Source organism: Photinus pyralis, unplaced genomic scaffold, assembly GCF_008802855.1.
Source record: "Photinus pyralis isolate 1611_PpyrPB1 unplaced genomic scaffold, Ppyr1.3 Ppyr1.4_LG9, whole genome shotgun sequence".
Taxonomy (NCBI): domain Eukaryota; kingdom Metazoa; phylum Arthropoda; class Insecta; order Coleoptera; family Lampyridae; genus Photinus; species Photinus pyralis.
Window position 1 is genome coordinate 16,645,316 of NW_022170878.1, and position 24,165 is coordinate 16,669,480.

Here is a 24,165-nt window from a genome sequence, read left to right on the forward strand (position 1 = left end):
ATATTAGTTTTAATATAAATTGTTTTTTGGTAACGAGAAGTTTATCGATTCGCTAGCTAGAGGCATGGTCCCCGGTCTTTTTTTTAATAAATGGACTCTAATGGTGGAACGTAAGGAATGGAAAACATTTTTGCCCTTAAGTTCGAGAACTTCATTAATCTTTTATTCCGCATCGAATTGGAGAGCATAGGGGCGGAAATGTGTTCCTAAGTTTCGAATTGTTTTTCGATACATCTATAGTTTAATTACTGTAGCAATCAAGGAGCGAGGGGGTAATGTACAAAAACGTTCGGCATACGATTCTCAGTAAGGGAATTTATCCACTCAGCTCGTATTCGGAAACCAGACTTTTGATCCGGCTCATAATCAATAGCGCTGAACGTTGAACTCGTAGAAATCGATTGGCGAAGGTTTGACATCGCTATCTCTTTTCGTTCTCGAGTTAGAAAAGGTATAGACAGACGGACAGACAGACGGACAAAACCATCACGTAAGGTAAATTTGTTTTCCCCTAAAAACGTCGTTTATTACATTTTTGAACGTCATTTACATAAATGTAGGCTTGACACCATTTATTTATATTGCACTCCTGTTCATTTATAATAGAAACTGGTTTGGAAGAGTGGTGGCTTAAGGATCAACACCCAACACTTAAAAGTCTTCCGGTCTCAAGTTTTAAAAGCTAAAGATCTAGTATTTTAAGCTCAAGGCTCAAGATTCAAAGTTTAAGAGTCAAGGTCTACGGTTTATATTTCGGGGAATGGTCGATTCTCAAGATACAGAACTCAAGATTCGAGGGTCAAGGCTGGTCTGCAGATCGTTGTTCAAGGTTCATGGAATAAACCTCGTGTTTGAAGGCTTAATACTCCAATGTGCCAAGTTTATAATTCAGGACTGCAGGTTAGAGGGTTCAAAGTCAACATTCAATGGATAGAGGTTATTATATATTATATATTAAATGTTTTGGCGGATATAGGCGAAAGGCTTAAGGACTAAGATGACTCAAAGTTCAAGGTTCAGGGTTTAATTCTGGGTATTTAAAGCCCAAGGCTCAATGTATAAGGTTTAAGAACGAGTTAGAAAGCTAAAGATTCAAGGCTTACAGCTTATTGTTTATATAAGATCCAAGACTCAATCTTTTTCACGACGATCAAGGTTTTCAAGGTGAAACCTTAAGTTTTCAGGGGTCACAGTTTAAGGCTCAAGGTTCAAAATTCATGTTTAAGGCTCTAAATTTGAAATACAAGGCTCATGAATTAATGCTGACATTTATGTGTAAAAAATAAAATTCTATGATTCAGACTCAGTGTTAAGGTTTTAAAATCTCAGTGAGCAATGGCCAAGGTTTAAGCTCAAGTTTCAAGATTCATGTCACACGTCTGAAAGCTCAAAGATTACTTCATGATTAAGGTTTTGTGATTTTTGTGAAAAATGAAATTACAAGGTTCAAGGTTCAAGGCCAACGGGGCATTGCTCAAGCTTAAGAGTTAGTGATTTAACGATTAAATCTGAAACTCAAGTTTTAAAATCAGTAAATGTTAGAAACACAATGCAGAACAGCTTATGGCCACGCCCCAACGGTAAATGTTCAAGGCTACGAACTCATGGCACAAGGTTTAAGCCTTACGGTTCGCAAATCAAGGTTTAGTTTTGGGTATTTAAAGTTCAAAGTTCAATGACTAAAGTTTATTTTTGTATTTATTTATTTATTTATTTATTTAATTAATTTATTTAATTATTTATTTATTTATTTATTTATTTATTTATTTATTTATATATGTATTTATTTATTTATTTATTTATTTAAAGACTCCCAATTTAATATGCCAATGCCTGAGACTCAGACTTTAAGGGCCAAAGTTCAACGTTCAGGTCCAATATTTGTAATTTTCTAATCTACTATGAGGCTTACGGTTAATACTAAACGATTAAGGACCAATTGCTTAGGGATCAAGCATCAAAGTTCGTTTACCCTAAGGTTTCAGAGTTCAAGGTTTATGGGTCAGGGTTCAAAGTTCAGGTTCAAGGTTTTAAATTTGAAATATACGGCTTACGATCCAGGTTTAAGCTAAGGTTTAAGTTTCATGTTACATGGTGCAAACCTCAACACTGAAGGCTCAAAGATGACTCAAGGTTTAAAGTTTAAGGTTTTGCGACCAATATTGAAATCCGAAAATTAAAACCTCAAGGGTTAGGGTTCCAGAACAAAGGATTATTGTCCACGGTACAAGGCTCAACGTCAACAGCTTAAGGTTAAAGGCCAGGATCTAAAACGCTGCACTCAAGGTTTAAATGTTTCAGGAGCAACGTTCGTGACTCAAGTTCCAATGTTTGGGGCCCAAGATTCTAGATTAAAAGGTTTAAAACTCAAGGCTCATTGATGTAGATCGGTGGCCTAAGTTTAACGTGTACCGTGGCTCAAGACTCAAAGGCCCATGTTAAATGCGCAATTGCTCATGGGTCAGGATTCAATGCTCTAAGACGTTTAAGATTTCTAGAATAAGAGATCAATACCCAAGGTTTGAGATTTACGATCAAGATTCGAGCCCCGAAACTCAAGTCTCTACGATCAAGGGTAAAGAACCAAGGGTTATGGTTTAATGCCCAAAAATCCACGGTCAAAGGTCAAGGTCTGAAACCCTACACACAAGATTTAGGGCTCAAGACTTTACAAAGACCCGTACACCTGCGGTTCAAAAGTTAAGTTTAGAGAACCAAGGCTAGGGCTCAAAGTTTGAGGTTTAATGTCCATGAATAGAGACTGAAGGCTCATGATTGAGTGCCCAAAGTTTATAAAAGTTCAAAGTTCAAGGCCTAGCGTTAAAGTCCAGAGTTCAAGTTTCAAGGCTCAGGGCTCAATTCTCGTAGTTCAATGCTAAGGGTCAAAACAGACCTTGCATAATTCAAGGTGCAACGTTAAATGGCCGATGCTCAATGCATATATCGTCACAAGGTACGTTTTTTGTATCCATATTTCATATGCCTGAGATTCAAAATTTAAAGGACAATGTTCAGCGTGTAAAGCACAAAACTTAAGTTCAAGGGTAAGGACACCATGGTTAAAGTTCAAGGTTAATGAATCAAAGTTTCTCAAGATGCTAAGGGTTCAAAGTATGACTTACTGAATAGGCTGAAATTACAACTTTACACACAAGGTTCCAGATCAAATTTCAAGGATCAGAAGTTTTGAGTTTATGGTTCAAGATCTGTGGCACAATTTTCAAGGTTTAGGCAAAATCCGAAAGTTTGCTGGCTAAGGTTTAAAATGCTAATTTCAAGGTGTATGTCTAAATGCTTAATGCCTTGGACTCAAGATCCAAAGTTAAAAGATATATTTCAAAGTTCAAGGCCCAAACCTCATAGTTCACGGCTCGGCATCTCAATATTGAAGAGATGAAGGTTAAAGAAGTAAAAGTGAAATTTTAAAACTCCTGTCACAAGTTATGTTAAAAGATACAATTCAAGGTTCAAAGCCCAAACGTGATGGTTAGTTCAAAGCTAAACGGCTCAATGTGGAAGGGTTAGAGAATTAAAATTAAGGGGCTAACATTTAATACTCAGGTCAGGAGGTGTGAGGCTCAATTTTAAAGTTTATGCTTGAAGTTTAAAATTGTTAGATTTCATCTTAAAGGTTTTTGGCGAAAAGATTTGTAATAAAGGCTGTCAAAAGTTCAAGATTTAGAGTTGAAAATTTAAAGTCCAAGAGGTTTTCTATTTACAGGTTCAAGGCTTAAGCTTCAATCAAATATCCGTAACGTTTTACGGCGAAAGAAGGTTCAATGCTCAATGTTCAATTCTAGTAAATTATGAGCAAGTGTTTCAAAGCTCTGGTCACAAAGTTAAAGACTAAAGACTCAAAACAGAACCCACAAGGTTAAATTCTATCGCTACAGATTCAAAGTTCAAGGTTCAAAGTTCAAAGTTCAAGGTTCAAAGATCAAGGTTCAAGATCCAAAGTTCAAGGGTAGAAGTCACGTTTAAGGCAAGATTAAACGTTCAGGTCTCACAGTATAAGGCTTTAAGGCCAATGTTAAATGGCAAGAAGTCCAGTTTGAGTGTCATAAAGTTTTAGACAGCGAATGTTTAAATTTGAGGAGTCAAGGTTCAACATCCACATCTAGAAACTTTTGTCAAATCATTTGTTTATTGTTTTGTGTACTGATCCCCTATTTATTTCCAATTAGCTATCGCTGAATTGTCCGCAAAGTGACATTGCCCTTAATAGGGTCTTGTCTCAATGGGAAAAAAATCTGCACGGGCGCCATATCATCGGTAGCCTTCTGCAAACGCAAAACTTCGATTAGAAAAAGTCTGAATTTTTTCATCCTTTGCATGTTTTAATGTTTTCATTTTCGATTAGGATTTGGAAACGTTGGACCTAGAGGACTTCAAGTACAATTCCGTAAACATCACTTCATTTCGAATTGTGGACATCGACAATAAAAAAGTACAAGAAACCCTCGGCGTAATGGAAAACTTCCAGCCAATAGGACACGCGATACTAAATCGAAGCGGTGTGATACAGGTAAGTGCCGGATAGAGAAATGGTATCGATGACAATATTCGCCCACCTCGTTTTCAGGCCGAGCCCGCGCTAATCTTCGATTCGGTGTACGTATTCGCGAAGGGATTATCGGCGATGGAATCCGGCCACACTATAAAACCGACGAATTTGTCTTGCGACCTCGAGAAACCATGGGACGACGGCCTATCGCTCTACAACTACATCGACGCCGTTGTAAGTATTGTAATGTAAATGCGATCCTTTTTAGTCGGTAACAAGTGGCCGTTAGGAGCGCGCTTAAAAGCTTCACCCCCGTAATGGACGGTGAGAGGGAGAGCTCGCAAAAAAAATGTAAATAATCCCGAGCGGTAAGCGACATCGATCTGGGGTAATTAAAACCAATCCCATTTCGATTGAGCTTTCAATTCGGTTACTCGGCTCTCAAAATGCCATCGCGTTCCCTGAAATTAAATCGAGAAAGCGACGGACTTTAGATTTGGGAAAATCGATGGAGCTATATAAAAAGAGTGCTTCACATGCGGGAGTAGACATTTTAATAATCTAGCGCAATTGTTATAGTGAGCGCCCTGGGGGACTTTTATTTAAAAAAAAAAGATTTACACGTTACGCGACCGTATAGATTTCGTAGCTCTGGGGGTTCTACGCGTGTAAAGGAAACATTTAATTAAGAAGTGACTGAGGCGGTGACAGTTCAACTGTATGTACGAGCACGCTTTTGTCCCTAAATCTTCAGGCAGCTTTCGGATTGCATGACAGGATTTAGGCTTTTCCATTTAACAGGATGGAACTAGATCGGATTGTGCGATTGATTTATCCTGAGAATTTTTCAAATAATAGCTGACACTGTAATGATTTCTTTTAGTGCCCCAGCATTACTGTCATTCGATGCGAGTGCCATTAAATATTGAGCCACGTATGAGTTAGTAACGTCTATATATGAACCGAGTTATTGTTGATGCCATTGCTATCATTAGTCACGTATGAGTTAGTAACGTCTAAATATGGAACCTAAAGTTGAGCCTGACCTTTATCACAGGTGAACCTGAGCCAAGGCGGCCTTTTCGAATAACTCTTCTACCATTATTGGAAGCATCGCATCGCCGTTTGATGGAATTTCAAAATCTATGGAACCAAATCTGGAAACTCAAAAGGATTTTTGGAAATTGTAAATGTACAAAAGGAGAAAAGTCTTTCGCAGCCTTCTAGAGTCCTTTAGTATTTAAAACCCTTCAAAAGTCTTCAACAGACCTCAAGTGGGAAAATTTTCAAGGAACTGTAAGAACATTCAAGCCGCTTTATTGGTCCTTAATTAAACATGAGTCATCATATCATTTTTTTTCAAAGATTTTCAGTGGTCTTTAGAGCATGCCCTAAAGCGATTTAGAGAATTCATGGGAATCACTAAGCTAAATCCTTGCAACCATTTATAGGAAATTCTCATGCCACTTGATTGCGATTAAGCCTTGTAATTTTTCTTTAGAGAGTACCCTCTTCCGACACTTCGATTTGGAGATTTCCGGATCTCAACGACGAATGAATTTTCTCTCTGGGAACACCCTCTTCCGGCACTACGTTTGAGAGATTTCGAATTTAAAGTATTGTCCAGGCCATCTACTTTCTCTTCTAGAATACCCTCTTCTGGTACTCCATTTTCAAGATATTTGAATTTGAACGTTTGGCCTAATCGACAGACGTATGTCTCGTCCAGCCCATCTATTTTCCCCGTTAGAGTGCAATTTCCCGAAATTCCGTTTTCAAAATATTCGGATTTAAAGTTTTAACACCCACCGCCAGAGTATCTTCTTCTAGCGCTTTTGCTTTGGTTCCGAGATAGTAGAATTTGAAGTTTTGACTCCATCAACGTGTTATAGACATTAACTGTGCTATGGTGCATAACTTTCCTACGTTCGTGTATTGAGAATTGCAGTTCGGTACCCTCTGAAAGTCCGAACCGCTAAAAGTTTCAATTCTCTTCAAGACCCCTTGCAAGTTCTAGAGGATTTAACAACCTCGAATTCACTTTCAGCGCTTTTATAATCGCTTAATAGGATTAAGAACCTTTAAGAGACTTGTATTGCCAGAGCTTTTATAGGAGTTTAAGGGTCTTTAAGGGCGCTTAAACAGTCTCGAAGGGCCTAAAAGTGCCAGTCCGAATGCTTTTAGATTCGTTGAGGTTTCCTTCTTTCTAAAGGCGCCGAGCCTTTAAGATCTTTGCGTTTTTCGGTACTTTCAAATGTTAAAAAAATCTAGCCGTTAAAGATGAACGGAACAAAAATCACACCGACATGGAAGGTGCAAGGAGGGGCTTGGTGAACTCAACCAAAATTGTAACGCGTTCAAAATCGGTCACATATTGATTTGGGAGAAAACAATTATGAACACATAAAATTTTACAAGAGTTGCCGTTGTATTGTTCCTTAAAGAGGAATAATCTCATTAATTACTATCTTCGGTATTTTAATTCCAGCTATCCCAATGACCCCAAATCTTTATATACGTACTGAGATACTGGTTATCCTGTGCACGTGTTGGCTTTCCCATTGCGTAATTTCGACAACAAAATGGCCGCCGACTGGTATGGTGATAAAAATTTGGTCTTGATAATCGTAATTAAAGGTGGACGTAAGGTCAAATAGAAATATTCCACGACTCGAGATAAAACGTGTCGAGTCTAAAATAATGCATTAACCCGGTGGATAAGACAACATGGTCGTACTCACGTAATTCGTAAAAGAACAATGTATAGCCTCCAACTCGGAGTACTTGCGACGCCTTAAATGTTTAAGAACCCTAAAGCCTCTTTAACAACTGTTTCTTTGGAAGGTTTCGTGGGCTATTAAGAACATTTAGGAGTCTTGAGGGGCGTTTAAGAAGATTCTATACTGTTGTACGAACCGATAAATCCTCTTATTTAGAGGAAGGCAGTTTGGCTTTTTCTGAAGTTTCAAATGCACCACTTACGCAATCCGTCGGCAGAAGGATTTACCATTGGCAATGCACTGGTCGCGCACAGGTAACAAAATACGTTATCCAGTCCACCTCAATAAAAAGGTATTAAAGGTATTATGCTTCTCATCTGCCCGACTTAAAACGGCCTGCTCGGACACTTTTACTTTGTCGGTAAAACAAAAACGACCCTTAACTTTCTCGAAGGTCAGAATTTTCTTTAGACGCTCCCGCGGTTGTTCTCCTCCTCCTAACTCTGCGCTTTTCGTAACTTTTCCCTTTTCTACGCGGGCCTCCCAGACAATCCGAAATGGAACAGTAATTCCGTCAGCGCCCACACTCCAACCGCAATCTACTATTCTTATCTGTAACTTGCGCCGGCCAGAGAAACAGAAACGGAACCAACGCAAACTTGACGACTCGCGTCTATTCTTTACTATCTAACCCACGTTATCCAAACCGGTCTCGTTGCCGCTATTAAACCCTCACGAGATTACCATGTGAAAATTTATGCGTCCGTAATTGAACCCGGAATGTAAAAATCAAAAAGAATTAAGTAAAATCGCACCAAAGCTCCCGGTACAAGCTCCTGTAATATTTTGTAGCTTCTGTAATCTGTAGTTTTATTTTCCCTACAACGTATTCAATTTTTATGCCGTGAAAATGAGCGCGGGGGGGGGGGGGTAACCTCTGTAGCCTGTATTGCCTGTAGCTTCTGTAGCGCTTGTTGGTTTTGTATCTTTTGTACATTTTGTAGCTTATCTGACTCTGACTGAGCTTTTGTAGTTTGAGTGCCGTAGCTTTTGTAGTTTGAGTGCCGTACATGGTTACTAAATTTTCTGTAGTTTCCATTTCTTCAGTCGCTTGTTCCAATTATCTGTCTCTTGTAGCCTCTGTTGCTTCTGGCTCTCCTATCTGCTGGATCCGTCGTCTTTCCTGTGGCTTTGGTGACCTCTATGCATTACGTAGCTACAGGGGCTTCACAAACTTCTGTCACGCTTTTAACTTCCGTGTAGCTTCTATAGCTACTGGCATTCCTGTAGCTAAATGCAACACTGAAGCTTTGTAAGCAAATCACAAAAAGATCTTTCAAACACAGCCAAAATTAAATCCCTTAAAGGGTTAGACAAAAATGTCGAGTAAAATACTGACGTGTACTATCGACAAAAACGAACAACAAAACAGCAAGCAATCCTCTACCGTAATTTTGTGCATGTGTTCTGTCAATGGTGGGGAAAAAAAGTGGTACTGTGCGTGACCTCTAGCGGTAAAATAAAATACTGGATAACATTGATCTAACTTACACGAGCTTACAAAGAAAATATACAGGTGGCGTTACCGGCATTAAATCAATCTTTAATATCGTAAATGTTAAATGGAAAGAAAAAACTTTTTCATATTGCTGTAGTTCTTGTTGTGTTTCTCCAGTTCTTGTTGTTTCTCATTTTTGAGACTGTACGTGTCTCTATTTAGAAACTACAAAAGTCACAGAAACTGCAGTAGTTACAAAAGCTACGGAAGGCGCGGAAGCTACAGAAGCTATGGTAGCTTTTGACGCTATAGGAGCTACATGCGCTTCATGAGTTACAAAATTTGCATAAGTTACAGACAGATAGTACGGAAGTTAGATAAGCTACAGAATGTACAAAAGATACAGAAGCTACATAACAGTAGCTACTGAAGCTACAAAAGCGACAAGAGCTATTAGTACCCACATGGAAGATGGAAGATACGAAAGCTACTGAAGCCACAAATGCCACAGAGCAGTAGAAGCGGAAAAAGCTACAGGAGCTATAGAAGCACTTGAACCCTAAGTGAGGGAAAGAAGCTACAAAAGCTGCAAAGGCTACTACAGAGCCACAGGAGGTACACGATCTACATATACACGTGCTAGTGGTACTATGCGTGACCTCTAGCGGTAAAATAAAATACTGGATAACATTGATCTAACTTACACGAGCTTACAAAAGAAATATATAGGTGGCGTAACCGGTATTAAATGAATCTTTAATCTGTTAAATGGAAAAAAACCACTTCTTCATATTGCTTTAGTTCTTGTTGTATTTCTCCAGTTCTTCCTGTGTCTCATTTTTGAAACTGTAATTGCCTCTATTTTGATTTTTTTTTTAAATACTTATTGTTATCTCGTAGCACTATGAAGTGTGTATATTTCCTGGAGATTTTCATTTTCTTAGTTTTCCGGATGTCTATACTATTTTCGAAGTCCTCTTTTACTTCTTTTGTTGTTATATTAAGCTTTTCATTTCCCGACTCATGATATCCCAACTACAAAAGTCACAAAATGATTTGTAGGCGGTTGGTACGGGAAAATACATGCAAATCCAGAATATTCTGAATATTGTACGCTAATTCCACGAAAAATAATATTGACACAAAGAGAAGTTGGACATTAATTATATCTCAAAAGGAAATCGACCATTTTTCCCTAACGGCCTCCCCAAAAACCGCGTTGTCAGTTGAACTCCGCTTTGATTATTAAAATCCGCCTCGTTTGTTTTGTGCACGTTTCAGGCGGGCCTTCAAGGACTGACCGGCAACATCGAGTTCAACGAGGGAAAGCGTTCCAACTTCAAGTTGGACCTGCTGAAGCTGAAAAAGGAGGAGATCACGAAGGTCGGACACTGGACCTCGTCGGACGGCATCAACATCACCGATCCGAACGCGTTCTACGAGAAGAACACGCCGAACATAACGCTCGTCGTTATGACGCGCGAGGTAAGTGCGACACGTCCGTCACCCCCGAAAGTGCCATTTATCAAAGAACGCCACTCCTGTCGGCAATAATTAGCTACTTCGCCAATCTGATTTATTATTTTTTCCCCTAGGCGGACTTGATACGAGGAGGTAATAAATTACTTCCTTGTGTAGGGCATTTCTTAACAATCGCTCAATTTAAACGATGTTGACGTTGTGATTTATAAATTTTACATTTGGTGCTCACGCGAGCGTTACGAAGAGAACGGACGAACGACTGTTTCGTAGACATCTCATTAACTTGTCCCTCGTTTTACCTACGGAATTTGGATGCAATTTATCTCACTTTCAGCTGCTGTTTCATGGCTGTGGATGTCCAACTTGGCGTTGCATTATTTGTATAAATGTGTCGGCACGAAAGAAGTAATTAACTAACGCTCAGATAAATATACCCCAGAACATCTCTTCAAAAGGAGCTATACAAGGCCGATACTAGCTCAGTTCAAGATCGCTCGCCCCCTGGCGGTGGCCTTGGAAATTAGGACAACAATCGCTGTGGTGTTAAATTGCATTTTCACGGACATACCTACAAGGCCCCATTTTTCAGGTGTCAAATCACATGTTCGAGGTCATCCAAGATGACTGCATCTCTTTATTGACCACATCAATTTTTAATCCAGGTCATTCACCTCATTTTTGGGGTGTCAAATTACATTTTTAGTGTCATCCTTTATTGGGGTGTCAAATTACATGTTCAATGTTATCCGAGGTCATTGACCCCATAAATTTTGGAGGTCATCCGACAACGTCGACTCCACTTTTTTGTGTTGTCAAATTAAATGTTCAAAGTCATCCGTGGTCATTCCCCCCCCCCCCCCCATACATTTTCACGCGAGGTCGTTAGCCCCGTTTTGTTGCGGTGACACCTGAACATGGTGTAACGAACAATCTGCAATCAGTACAAGTGACGGAGTGCCTCTCACGGTCCCAAAACCTTCTGAATCTCTACTTTGAGATTGATCAGGTCTTAATTGCATTTTCACGGACATGCAAGGTCAATGTACCCATTTTTGAGGTGTCAAATTACATGTTCGAGGTCATTCAAGGTATTTTCAACAGCATTGAAAGTCAATGACTGCATCTCTATTGACCACATAAATTTTCAAGGTCACCCAAGGTCATTGACTCCTTTTATAATCCGAGGTCGGTTGAGTTGTCAAATTACATTGTCATCTTAGGTCATTGAAACCGGAAACCCGGAACTGGAAACTCAAAAGCTTCGAACTTAGAAACGTGAAATTCCTCGAGGCCCAAAGTTAGAAAGATTGGCGCTCTAAACTCAAAACCCTAACCCAGAGTTTGAAGTTTTGGATCCACATCGTGGGTGGAGTTTCGATCCTCGAGTTTACATCTGCTAGGTTTGGGGTTTGGGAGTTTTGAGCCTCAATTTTCGACCGATGAGTTTTGGGTTTCAAGTTTCGCATGTAAAGTTTAGGGTTTTTGTTTTTGAATTTCAGATTTCTGGTGAAATTCGAAACCCAAAATACCCGAAATTTAAATAATGGAACCAAGCTTTGTTGTTCCATTGTGGTACGTTGAATTCTGAAGAAGACCGATTAGCCTTCCGGGTCCATTTTCCGGTGCTCTCATAAACTGAACCATGAACCTTTCGAACTTTCCAAAGTTCGATTTCCAAAAAGGAGGAAGATGTAAGATAAATACATTTGAGTACATTGAATCCTATTGAAGGATGAAGTTTCTTCGATATCGCTAGGGGTACAATGGAACGAGATTTGGCAGACGGGAAGGGTGTTGAGCCTTTAATTTCGAGCTTCGGGTTTCCAGTGTTGAGTTCCAGGTTCGCGTGTCAAATTTCGGGTTTTGGGTTTCGAATTTCAAGTTTCTGTTGAAATTCAATGTGGGGTTTCTTTTTTGTTTCAACTTCAAGGTCTTTATCTTCGTCTTCTTTTCCATTACGGGTTCCATTTTTGGCCTTTGAGGTTTAAAATGCAACCTTTGCGACTTGAGTTTTGAGTCTCTCTTATTTAAAGTGAGTTTCGGTTTTGAGTTTTGTTTTCTCTCTAGACCTTCGCAATGCCAATTCTTCAGAATTGCGGATTTCGAATACCAAGCAAGAGCTGCCCCCCCCCCCCCCAGTTACTCGCGTTTCTAATTATGAGTTTTCAATTACTCTCCAGTCCCCCGTTACCATTAACTCTTGTGTCTCGTGCATTTCGAGCTTTGGGTTTCAATTGTATTTTCGGGTGTCAAATTTCAGGTGTTGGGTTTCGTCTTTTAAATTTTTGGAGGAATTCATTTTTTTTGTTTCGATCCTCGTCTTCTGAGTTGCGGTCTCTATTTTTGGCCTTCAACGTTTAAAATACGACCTTAAGTCTTGAATTTTGAGCGTCGAGTGTCGAGTTTGCAGCTTTAAGTTAAGAATTTTGAATTACGGGTTTCATGTCTGACTTCCAAGCGTCCATGTTCGTTTCTAAACTGTTTTGACGTTCTAGCTTCGGGTTTAAAACCCGTGGGTTTCAAGTCTCTCTTTTTTGAAGTGAGTTTCGGTTTTGAGTTTTGTTTTCTGTCTAGACCTTCGCTGTCTCGTGTTTAGGATTATTGATCTCTATTAAAGTCTTAATTTGGGACTCTTGAGCCTTGAATTTCGAGCCTCTGGTTTGACTTGTGCGGTTTTCATTTTCGGGTGTCAAATTTCGAAGACTACACCTCTGGTTTTGAGTTTCGTTCTTCTAAATGAAAATTCGTTTCGGTCCTCGAGTTTACGACTGCAATATTTGAAGTCTCAATTTGCGAATCGTGGTCCGAGTTGTTTGAGCTCTACGTTTCGAAGTTTTGAGGTTTCATACTCCAAATTTTGAGCTTCAATTTTCGGATTTTCGGCTTGAACTTTAACGTTTCAAATTTCGAGTTTCCAATTTAGTGTTTCTTTTTAGTATAAATTATGCACAAGTCTTGTGCAGATAAAGAGTATTTTTTTAACCGCAATAGCCTTTGTTTTGACGTCACCAATGGATATATTTCTTGCAGACGTTTCAATCGCCCTTTGTGAGTACCCTCTTCCGACAACCCGTTCTTGAGGTATAAGGAAATATACCCGTACACGATAAGAGGTCGAGAAGGAGGGCTATGGTTAGTAGAAATTAATTCCTTTCGTTGAGACCTTTCATTAGAGTACCATGAAGGATAAAACTAGGTCCACACCCCCCCCCTCCCTTGCCCCTCTAGCCCTTACTTTGATAAGAGGACAGAAAGAAGGGCAGTAGTTTGTAGAAAAGGATTCCTTTCGTTAAAACCTTTCATTAGAGTACCATGAAGGATAAAACTAGTTCCACTCCCCCCTCCCCTTCCCCACCACCCCGTATTTTGATAAGAGGACAGAAGGAAGGGCAGTAGAAAACGGTTCCTTTCGTTGAGACCTTTAATTAGATACAATGAGAGATAGCATTAATTTTTAGACCCCCCCCCCCTCACGCCGGCCCCGTCGCTCACTGATCTCGAAAAAGAGTCGCACGAGAAAGTTATAGTTTGTACAAACCAATTTATTTCGATGAGACCTTCCATTAGAATACCATGAAGGGTAGATTATGTGTTTACCTCCCTCCTCCCCCACCCACACCTAAAGTTTAACTTGGAATCACTAAAGGCATGCGTAAGCGTGTCAGACGGCCATCAAATTTCGCTGTCTAAAAGACCCCCCCCCCCCCACGAATAATTTCCTGAGATGTTGTTTTTGAAAGTAAAACGAGTATAACTTTTACATACAACAAGCAATTCCCAGATTTTGCATACGCATGCCTTTAGTGGTGCCAAGTTAAACTTTGAAAAATAGCGGGCGGGGGGGGGGGGGTTAAACACATGTTCTACCCTTCATGGTATTCTAATGAAAGGTCTCAACGAAAGGAATTAATTTCTACCAACCATAGCCCTCCTCCTCGACCGCTTATCGTGATCGGGTATATTCCCTCATACCTCAAGAACGTATTGTCGGAAGAGGGTACTCACAAAGGACGATTGAGACGTCTGCACGAAATATATCCATTGGTGATGTCAAAACAAAAGCTAATTCGGTTAAAAAAAATGCGCTTTATCTGCACAATAGTTTATACTTGTTTATTTTAAGTAGATCTATGTTCGTTCTGGGTCACGAAGTGACCTTACACCAAACAGAGATGGAGCTAGTGGCGTCACAGCCAATCAGAGACGAGCACGTCCCTTCACTACAGGTGTGTGAAGTGGTCCAGTGCTTTTTCAACTAGTCCAACGTACTTGGGAACCGGTACCAGTCCAAATAGCTGCTGAACCGGGTGGAAAAGCTGTGGGACTTGTTGAAAAACGCGTTAGACCCCTTCAGGCACCTCTTGAAAAAGTTGTTGGACTGCTTATCGAAGATTTTGGACCAGTTGAAAAAGCTGTTAGACTGCTTCACGAATGTGATAGGATAGAGAGAAAGAGGACGTGCTCGTCTCTGATTGGATGTGACGTCATGAGCTCGCCTCCGATTTGTGTGACGTCACTTCCTGACCCAAAACGAACATAGTTTCGAATTGCGAGCTTTCATTACGAATTTCGAGTATCAGGTTACGATTTTCTGGTCTCGATGGTCCTCACGCCTTTTGTTTCTGGTTTCAAACTTGGGACTTACACGAGTTTTGAGTTTCGGGGGTGGAGTTTCGATTTTCTAAATCAAACCTTAAGAAAATTACAACTCGACTGGACCCCCAAAGCACTAAACTCAACACTAGAAACGAAAGGGTCAACGTTAGACGTTCACAGATTTGAAAGTCTTTAAGGTTTGGCACCGGAAACCTGGAAATAGAAACTTAAAACCTTCGAGCCTAGAAACTTAAAACTCGAAACGCAAAATTCGAAAACTTGACGTCCTAGACTCAGACCCCCAAATTTTCCAGGTTCCTTGATTGAATTTCATGTTTTGCGTTTCTAGTTTCGGGTTTGGAACCCTTGAGTCTCGGTTTCGTTTCGTTTCGAATTATGAGTTACTCTCCAGTCTCGATTTACCTTTTAAATCTCTGTCTTAGTTTTTAGGTTTTTGATCTCAATTTTGGAACCCCGAGTACTGAGCCTCGAAGTTTGAATTTAAGGTTGGGAGTTTCGTTTTTTTTTTAAATCAAAATGAGTGAAATTTCAAATTCGCCTCCTAAAACCCACAGTCTTTTGAACCTGAAACCTGAAGGTTTGAAGCCGGAAACCTGGAACTGGAAACTCAAAATTTTGAACCTAGAAACAACGAAGGAATTTCGGTTGCCCAGTTTACGGCTGGGAGATTTGAAGTTTTAATTCAGAACTTTCAGGCCTGGGTTTTGATTTGGGTTTCAAGTGGTTTTGTCTGCTGAGTTCCAATGTTCGAGTTTCAAGCATCCTTTTTGGCACTTCGAGCCTTGATTTTTCAACCTCAACTGTTGCATGTCGATTTTCGGGCGACCCAGAATTTCGAGGGGCATTCAGTTTTGGGGTTTGAGTTTCCAATTTCGAATTTCTAAACACGAGTACGCAATAACACCATAGTACGCATCGTAAACATTGTAAATAAATCAGTCTTTGAATGAGAGTTTTTTCATTTATTCTAAGAGGGTGTAACGAACAGTCTGCAATAGGTACGAGTGACGGAGTGCCTCTAACAGTCCTAAAACCTTCCCAATCTTTAGTCTGAGATTGATCAGGTTTCAAAAGCATTCGTGAAGTTGCTTCATCTTTCCATTGAAGAGTTTAAAACTAGCCTCAGTCAAAGATACCACAAATCAAACAAACATTCCAACCTTTGTGCTTAGAATCTACCGCCCCAGTTACTACAGTACTTTTCCGGATTCTTGCATATAATCTGATCTCATCTAAATTTTCTACAGGGACGGAATGATTAAGTAACTGTTACCTAGAAAATGAGCGTTCCGATCATGTTTTAATTTACTTGAATTGCACACTCCAGCCGCCGCAATCGTCGCAAGAAAGCGCGCCCTTCCCGTCAACTGTAAAAGTAAAAGTCTGTTATCCTCCCCTTACAAGAAGTTATTACCTCCTCGAAAAGCCGCGAGGCTTCAAATTCAAGCGTAGGACCGGCGTTCGGCTTTATTTAACCGCGCCTTCCATTTTCGAAATCTCAAAGCGCTATTTTCCAGGAAAAGCCCTACGTAATGGTGAAGAAGGACGCAAATCTCACTGGAAACGCGAGATTCGAGGGCTTCTGTATCGACTTACTGAAATCGATAGCGGGACAAGTCCAATTCGATTACGTGATCCGTCTCGTTCCTGACCACATGTACGGAGTCTACGATCCGGAAACGAAAGAATGGAACGGAATCGTAAAGGAGCTCAAGGAGAAGGTGGGTTCGGGCGAGGGTGACGTAATCGCAACAATCTCGGATAGACTTCAGATGTCACGTAATTACCTAATCTGGATTAGCTTTAACTAATCGACAAAATTTATGTTAATTGGGCTGCTTAGTGTGTGTGGGGGGGGGGGGGAAAGCGCACCCTCGTTACTTTTTCATTAAAAAGAACTAATAATTTATAGTGCATGGAAAATGGAGATATTTCATTACCCCTAGAGGTACGACTCTTTTTTTTGGTGTGAAGAAAAATCTCCATAAATTAAAGATGTAACGAGTACAAATATCCCCATTATGCTTTCAGCGGGCGGACTTGGCAGTGGCTTCGATGACAATAAATTACGCAAGGGAGAGCGTAATAGATTTTACGAAACCGTTTATGAACCTGGGCATCGGGATTTTATTCAAGGTAAGCGCATTTCAACCGTTCCAATTTTTCCCTGGGCCCACTATCTCGCAATTTTATTGCCGATGTAAATTCTGGTCGCAATTATAGATGCCTACAAGTCAGCCGACGCGCCTATTCAGTTTCATGAACCCGCTGGCGATCGAGATTTGGCTGTACGTACTCGCGGCCTACATGCTCGTATCGTTCACGCTCTTCGTGATGGCGAGGTTTTCGCCGTACGAGTGGAACAACCCGCATCCGTGCCATCAGGATTCGGACGTTGTCGAAAATCAATTCTCAGTATCGAACAGCTTCTGGTTTATTACCGGGACATTTTTAAGACAAGGATCCGGTCTCAATCCGAAGGTCAGTGGGGGGAGGGGGTGGGGGAAGCTTGCTGCATTAAGCGCGGTACGTTTATTAAAGTTGTCGCAAACTATTCGTGCGAGAGACCGGAATACCAAATCGAATCAGCCCAAAATCTGTATAGAAACTACTTTTGTCACGCTGTTCGTGAGAGAAATACTAATTAAGCAGCGAGCGACCAATTACCTTCGTAATGTTTACACTATCTACCAACGTTTATTTTGCATGTTCTGGGATGAGTACTTTTAGAGTAATTAAACAGAGTAATGCGTTGTAAGATATCTAGATGTAACTAACCCATACGGGTCAACAATTTTCATTATTGTGACAACATAAACTTGTACGGGAAAGAATATCTACCGTGGCCTAGAAAACAAAATGTACGTTGAATGAATGAGTAAAGGTTTAGCATGTGAAAAAATAGATCGATGTTTCCTCCCCCACAAAGCAAGCGACAATTTTCGAAAGATTATAAGAATTAGTCAATTGAATTCTTGAACCTACTCGTGAGCTTTCCCTGAATTTACCTCTGGAAAATCGTCATCACTGATTTGTAGAACCACGAACCCATTTACTACCGCATCCTGACATTATTTATTATTATAATTATACTAGGGGTAGTCCCAGTCGGTTTCTGCACTGCGACCTTTTGGTCTATTGTGCTCCCCAGTATTGTCCACCCCTATAAGACAACTTCGCTCTCCATGCTTGTCACCTCCTCTGCCTCCTTCTCTTGGAGAGGAGTTTGAAGGTCACCCTGATGTAGTTCGCTTAGGTTCGATAGTTTCAACAGGGACTTTGGCACAATCAAATGTTGCTGTCCACCAAACGCCAATTGCTGGTTGTTACTACATCATTTTGGATTTCGATCCTTTTCACAATCTCCGGTTCTACTTGAGCCCCTGGGATCCAGGCGTATGCCCTCACTGGTTTTGTGACGTTCTTCCCTTCGACAAATCCTCGGTGGCGCCATTCGGTGAATTTTGAAAAAACCCAAAAGACAAAGCGTCTTCAAGAATCCAGGCTTTGATTCGCCCTGTCCCATCTTACGACAGAGTTCCCTCCATTTCTACATGGACAAAGGCCATTCTGTGGCCTGCTTCGCTAAAGCTTATGGTACCAGTTTTTGCCTTCGCTTGGGAGTGCTGCCATCGGACCGGTGTCGCTGTTGCGACCCAGTCTTTAGTGCAATCCCGGTAGGTGCGTTACCTGCTTACTTAGAGCTCCCAGGTTGACCAACTTGAGCAGACAGGAGGTCATGTTGCCTACATCCTCCTGGAGCTCGTCTGTACCAGGTACTCCAAGAGTAATTTGTTAATTAACTTCTCCATTTTTGCACTCCTGAACTGTAGAATTACGTTCTGCGTTATCCTTGAGTTAAGATGTGTGGTTATACTCGTAAAGTCCTGTATAGCAGAACGCCTAAACCTCAGATCTAGTGAACCTCCTGAAATTTCCACATCCAAAACCACGCTATCCTTAAAGGCTTGATGTCATGATTCCCATTTACCTTCCTGAAGATTTAATGTCTTAGAGATTTGCCATCTTGGAATCTTGATACTTTGGATGTCTCGAGAAACCTTGAAAACCTTAAAATCACAAAAACCTCTTTTTTTTAGTTTTTGCATTTTAGACCTTGGAAATTCGCAAATTCAAAACTTTGACAAAACTTTGGAAGTTCTTTTGAAATTTTGATCAATTTTTGAAATATTTATAAACCATTGGAGGCCCGGGGAGATCTTGAAAATATTGGAACATGTGGCCATTTTGTAAGTATTTGCAAATGAGAAACCCGCAACCCCGAAATCTTCCTTTGTGAACTTGTAGGCCATTGGCGCTCTTTGGAGACGAACTTAAAAGACATTGTAAGACTTTAAGAGATTTTTAGATCTTTTGCCAGATGTTCTTAGGCCCTCTGAGGTCTTTGCAGAAATCTTCGCAAATCATAAAAAATGGTTAAGAATCCTTGCATTCCTTTGGAAAATCCCGAAACTCAAACTCCGATATCCTGATATGTCAGAAATATCACCCACCCCTCCCCCCCCAGACCCCTCTGTAACACTTTTTTCCCAAACCGTTAAGGATTCAGGAGTCCCTTGATAGTTGCTGGAGAGGAATTTTCAGATCCTTTTCTGCACATTGCATCGAACGTAGAAACGGGGGGGGGGGGGGGGTCCGGGCATACTCCCCATCAATTGTAAAAGTCGCTAACCATTTCCGGAAAAGTTTTTTTAGAAGCGCCATGGTTCAAAACCTCGCAGCGAAGAAGTATTTGATCACGTTTTCCCTCAGTACTCTCTAATAGTGACGCTCTGGAAATTGTCGTGTGTACAAGGGGATATCCCCCCCCCCCCCAAGACCCCCTGGTAACACATTTTTTCCAAAACCATAAACTTTTCAAGAGTCCCTTGATAGTTTTTGCGAAAGAATTATCAGATCCTATTCTCCATCATTGCAAAGAACCTAGAACCGGGAGGCCTGGGTAGTATGGAACCCCCCGCCAACACAAATGTAAAAGTCGCTAACCATTTCCGGAAAAGTATTTCAGAAGCGCCATGGTTTAAAACCTCGCAGCGAAAATGTATTTGGTAACGTTTTCCCTCAGTACTCTCTAATGGCGACACTCTGGAAATGGAAATGAAATTGTTGTGTGTACAAGAGGATATCCCCCCCCTCCCTCCCAAGACCCCTGGTAACACATTTTTTCCAAAACCATAAAGTTGTCAAGAGTACCTTGATAGTTTTTGCGGATGGATTATCAAATCATATTTTGCACAATGCAAAGAACCTACAACCGAGGGGTCTGGGGAGTATGGAATAACCCCCCCCCCCTCCACAAATGTAAAAGTCGCTAACCATTTCCGGAAAAGTATTTTAGAAGCGCCATGGTTCAAAACCACGCAGCGAAGCAGTATTTGATAACGTGTTCCCTCAGTACTGACACTCCGGAAACTGTTGTGTGTACTTTGGGATATTCCATACCCCCCCCCCCCCAGGCTCCTGGTAACACATTTTTCCCAAAACCATAAAGTTTCAGGAGTCTCTTGACAGTTATTGCGGATGGATTATCAGATCCCTTTCCGCACATTGCAAAGAACGTTCAACCGGGGGGTCGGGGTGTATGGAATACCACCCAGCAAATGCAAAATTCGCTAACCCTTTCAGGAAAAGTATTTTGGAAGCGCCATGGTTCAAAAACTCGTAGCGAAGAAGTATAAAATTTTCCCTCAGTACTCTCTAATGGTGATGCTCTGGAAATGAAAATGAAATTGTTGTGTGTACAGGAGAATATTCCACCCACCCCCACCCCCTTCAAAAACTTTCAAACCTTAGTCTGGTTTTTATAAACCCTTGGACGTCGAATATTCCAACTGTTTCTTTTTTGTTTCCGGGTTTCCAAGGAAGCATTTTGACACTACAAGCTTAATATTTTCAGGATTCGAGGACTGGACTCTAAACCTCTCCTCTTTAGATCTTATGTTTTCCGATGCTTTTGAATCCCTAAATTATCTTAATGCTCTAGAAATCCTTCAATAACCCACTTAAGTTTAGAACCTTGAATAATCTGGAAGACTAAAAAAATTGGTAAATTCTAGGATCTTTGAGCTTTTTGGCACTATTCAAACGTTTGGGACCCTTGAGCCCCTTAAATTCCTCGATAAGTCTCAAATCTTGACGCAAGACTTTAAAACCCTTCTGTTGTGTTTGACCTTTATGAACATACTACAACTACCCTGTAGCCACTTTATGGTAGTTCAACCGAAGTTCAACGACTGACTGGCCGAATAAAAAAATCTAATTGATCAAACGTCAAGAATTATTCCATCAATCCAATTCATAAATAAATAGCAAACGATTTTAACCCACTCAGTAAAGAATAAACCAAATTACTGAATTGTATAAACATGGAAGGTTTTTATTTACTCTCCCGGTATTTATTTTAAGTTAGAATAATTATTTGCGTATACACTTGCTGTGTAAACAACCTTATTACACACATGGTTGCATTTTCCTCTCTGCTCGACAACGGAAATTCCTGTAGCGATTTGCTTTGAATACATTTCTAATTATTTAAAGTCGCTTTTAACCTCAACTTTCGCGACACTAGTATGATGTAACTAATCCGTACGGTACGACAATGATTACCTCACTATTAAGACGCCACAAATCTGTACGAAGTCATTGAACTACAAGAGAAAGGTTTGTAAACCTTAAGAGACAACATAAAACAAAGCAATTTGTGTACCGCCCGCTAGATTTCTACTTGTTTACAATTTCAACTTGGAGATCCGTATTTGACGTAGAACGAAGAAGTCCAATTATCGGAATTTATCGCTCGTGCAACTTCTAGTTTTCATAACCTCTGAGCATTTTCCCTTTGTAATTAGAGTCTGCCTTTTAAGGCAACACAAAGCTTGAAATTTGTAGATATTTTTGTCAAGAAATTCCTCAAACATCAGTTTTATAATGCCATGCTAGACATAAGAACGTGCTCTTGAAAGGATTAGATGCGTGCAAAATGTACGATTTTAAAAAGGTCTTTCCGGGTCTCGTATCGTATTGAAATGAACGTCAAAGTTGAAAATACGAAAGATCCCCCTTAAATCACGCTCGTACCTTTTGTAAAGTTCCCGAAATGTGAAAAGGGAACGCTGTAAAATCCATCTCGTCTAACTTACTATGTAGTATCAACGCCCTCGACAATTAAAATTTCTCTAATTAATTGTTCGGTTGCCGGTCATCCCAAAAATTTGACAATTTAGCGCGTTTCAAATGATACTAAACGCCACCTAATCAAACAACAGACATCTAATTAGCTACTGCTAATTATCCTTACTCAATTCACCGGATTGAAATTGTAAAATCCGTCCACTTGGAATTTTCGGGTCAGGTCTGTCGTACTACGGCAACCTTGCTAGCTTTAATACCCGTTTTCACTTTACATTGGTCAACTAAACTGGGCTGGGAACGGATATCACAAAATTTTCTTTCGCCTTCCAAATGAGGAAAAGCTTTCGATGGATGTATTTAAAATATTTCTACGGGAACAAATACAAAACTGAAGCACTTGACTTTACCTTCTATTCCCATCTCCTAGAAGATAAATAAATAGGTCCTGAACCTACAGTTTCTCGTAAAGAAACGCCCTTATACCCGGTGTTCATCAAAGAGGTCTATTCCATGGTGTAAAATCGGGCGTTGGACGATTAATCGTCGTTTTTTACTATGCCGTTCAGCATGATTTTTGCGAAATCTTCTGCCTCCATTGGTATACAGTGTGTTCGAGAAAATAAGGTCACCTCAATATCTCTTTTATTTAGAGAGATTAGAAAAATTTGTCAAATACAATCTTGTATGTGACATTACGATTAATCCGGTCGCATATTGAAACTTTCGGTTCAACCGAAGTAACATAAAATATTCATATGGTTGATGTACAGGGTGAGTCAACGATTGCGCGGAGTATCTTAATGCCTTGAAGATAAGATTTTTCGATAGAGTGCTTTTGTATTATAATATGGTTGAATATTCTCACATTTTAAAAATATTTGGGATTATACAGGGTGCGCCCACAAAGTAGGGCGCCCAAATGGTATATTTTTTTAAATAGAATCCCCTATATTTGAATTCATTTTTGGATTCTACGTGCAATTGTACGTCTTTTTTATTATATGGTTAATAATCCAAAAAGTTAGTAGTTTTAAAGATAATTCGATTTTTAAGAAAAATTGGGCATTTGCAAGCGTCAGAATAAATTGTCAAAATTATTACTTAAATTTTGATTCCAGGTTTTATATCTTTTATCCTGGGTTAAGTAAAAGTCAAATAAATACATCTACTATGAAACATTAAAAACAGGGTGTTTTTTTTTGGTAGGTCCAAAGTTGCAAAACTTCATATTAAAAAATCTCACTTTTTTAAATGGAACATCCTGTAAATTCTTCTGTCATCTTTTAGCTCCCCCAAAAACCTTCAACTTTTGATAATAATGTCCTATACCTATCTCTGATAGTTTTCGAAATATCTTGGTTTTCCTGGTTTTTATATTCTAATCTTAAATAAGTTATATATGTATTTTACATAATAACGAGGTGGCCATGCAGAAAAGGCCATTTTGGAGGGGCTAAAAGATGACAGAAACATATACAGGGTGTTCTATTTAAAAAACGTGAGATTTTTTAATATGAAGTTTTGCAACTTTGGACCTACCAAAAAAACACTCTGTAAGCTATTTTTTAATGTTTCATAGTAGATCACTTTTACTTAACCCAGGATGAAAGATATAAAACCTGGAATCAAAATTCAAGTAATAATTTTGACAATACACTGACGCTTGCAAATATCCAATTTTTCTTAAAAATCGAATTATCTGTAAAACCACTAGTTTTCCGGATGTTAAGCATAAAAAAACGTACGTAGAAATGAAAAATGCATTCAAATACAGGGGATTCTATTTTAAAAAATGTACCATTCGGGCGCCCTACTTTGTGGGGTGGGTATAAATCCAAATATTTTTAAAACGTGGAGAATATTCAACCATATCATAATACAAAAACACTCTATCGAAAAATCTTATCATCAAAGCATTAAGTTACTCCACGCAATCCTTGACTCACCGTGTACAACAAAATGGAGAAATTTGTGATTGAATATTTAGAAAACTTATGAAATCTAGCAAACCGTGTGGTGTCAGGATGCGCGGTGTCTATTATGCTACACGAGAGATCGTATCGCGCAAAAGTACCTACACGAATCACAACTACGTACGTGACAACAAATAAACCAATCTTAAACCCATTGGTACGCCACTGGAGTGGGACGCTAATTTGCCTGTAAACTGACATTTGCCGCTACTTGAGCTA

General features: G+C 39.9%; 1 protein-coding gene across 1 annotated transcript in view; it reads left to right on the forward strand.

Annotated features, from left to right (window-relative positions):
* The window catches only part of LOC116180020 (glutamate receptor ionotropic, kainate 1-like), a 55,127-nt gene that overhangs the window by 26,179 nt on the left and 4,783 nt on the right, over positions 1–24,165 (forward strand). The window contains exons 7-11 of the mRNA XM_031499843.1: positions 4,361–4,525; positions 4,583–4,738; positions 10,004–10,207; positions 16,339–16,542; positions 16,853–16,957. Of these exons, the coding sequence (XP_031355703.1) occupies positions 4,361–4,525; positions 4,583–4,738; positions 10,004–10,207; positions 16,339–16,542; positions 16,853–16,957 (834 nt within the window). The remainder of the gene's footprint in view (positions 1–4,360; positions 4,526–4,582; positions 4,739–10,003; positions 10,208–16,338; positions 16,543–16,852; positions 16,958–24,165) is intronic.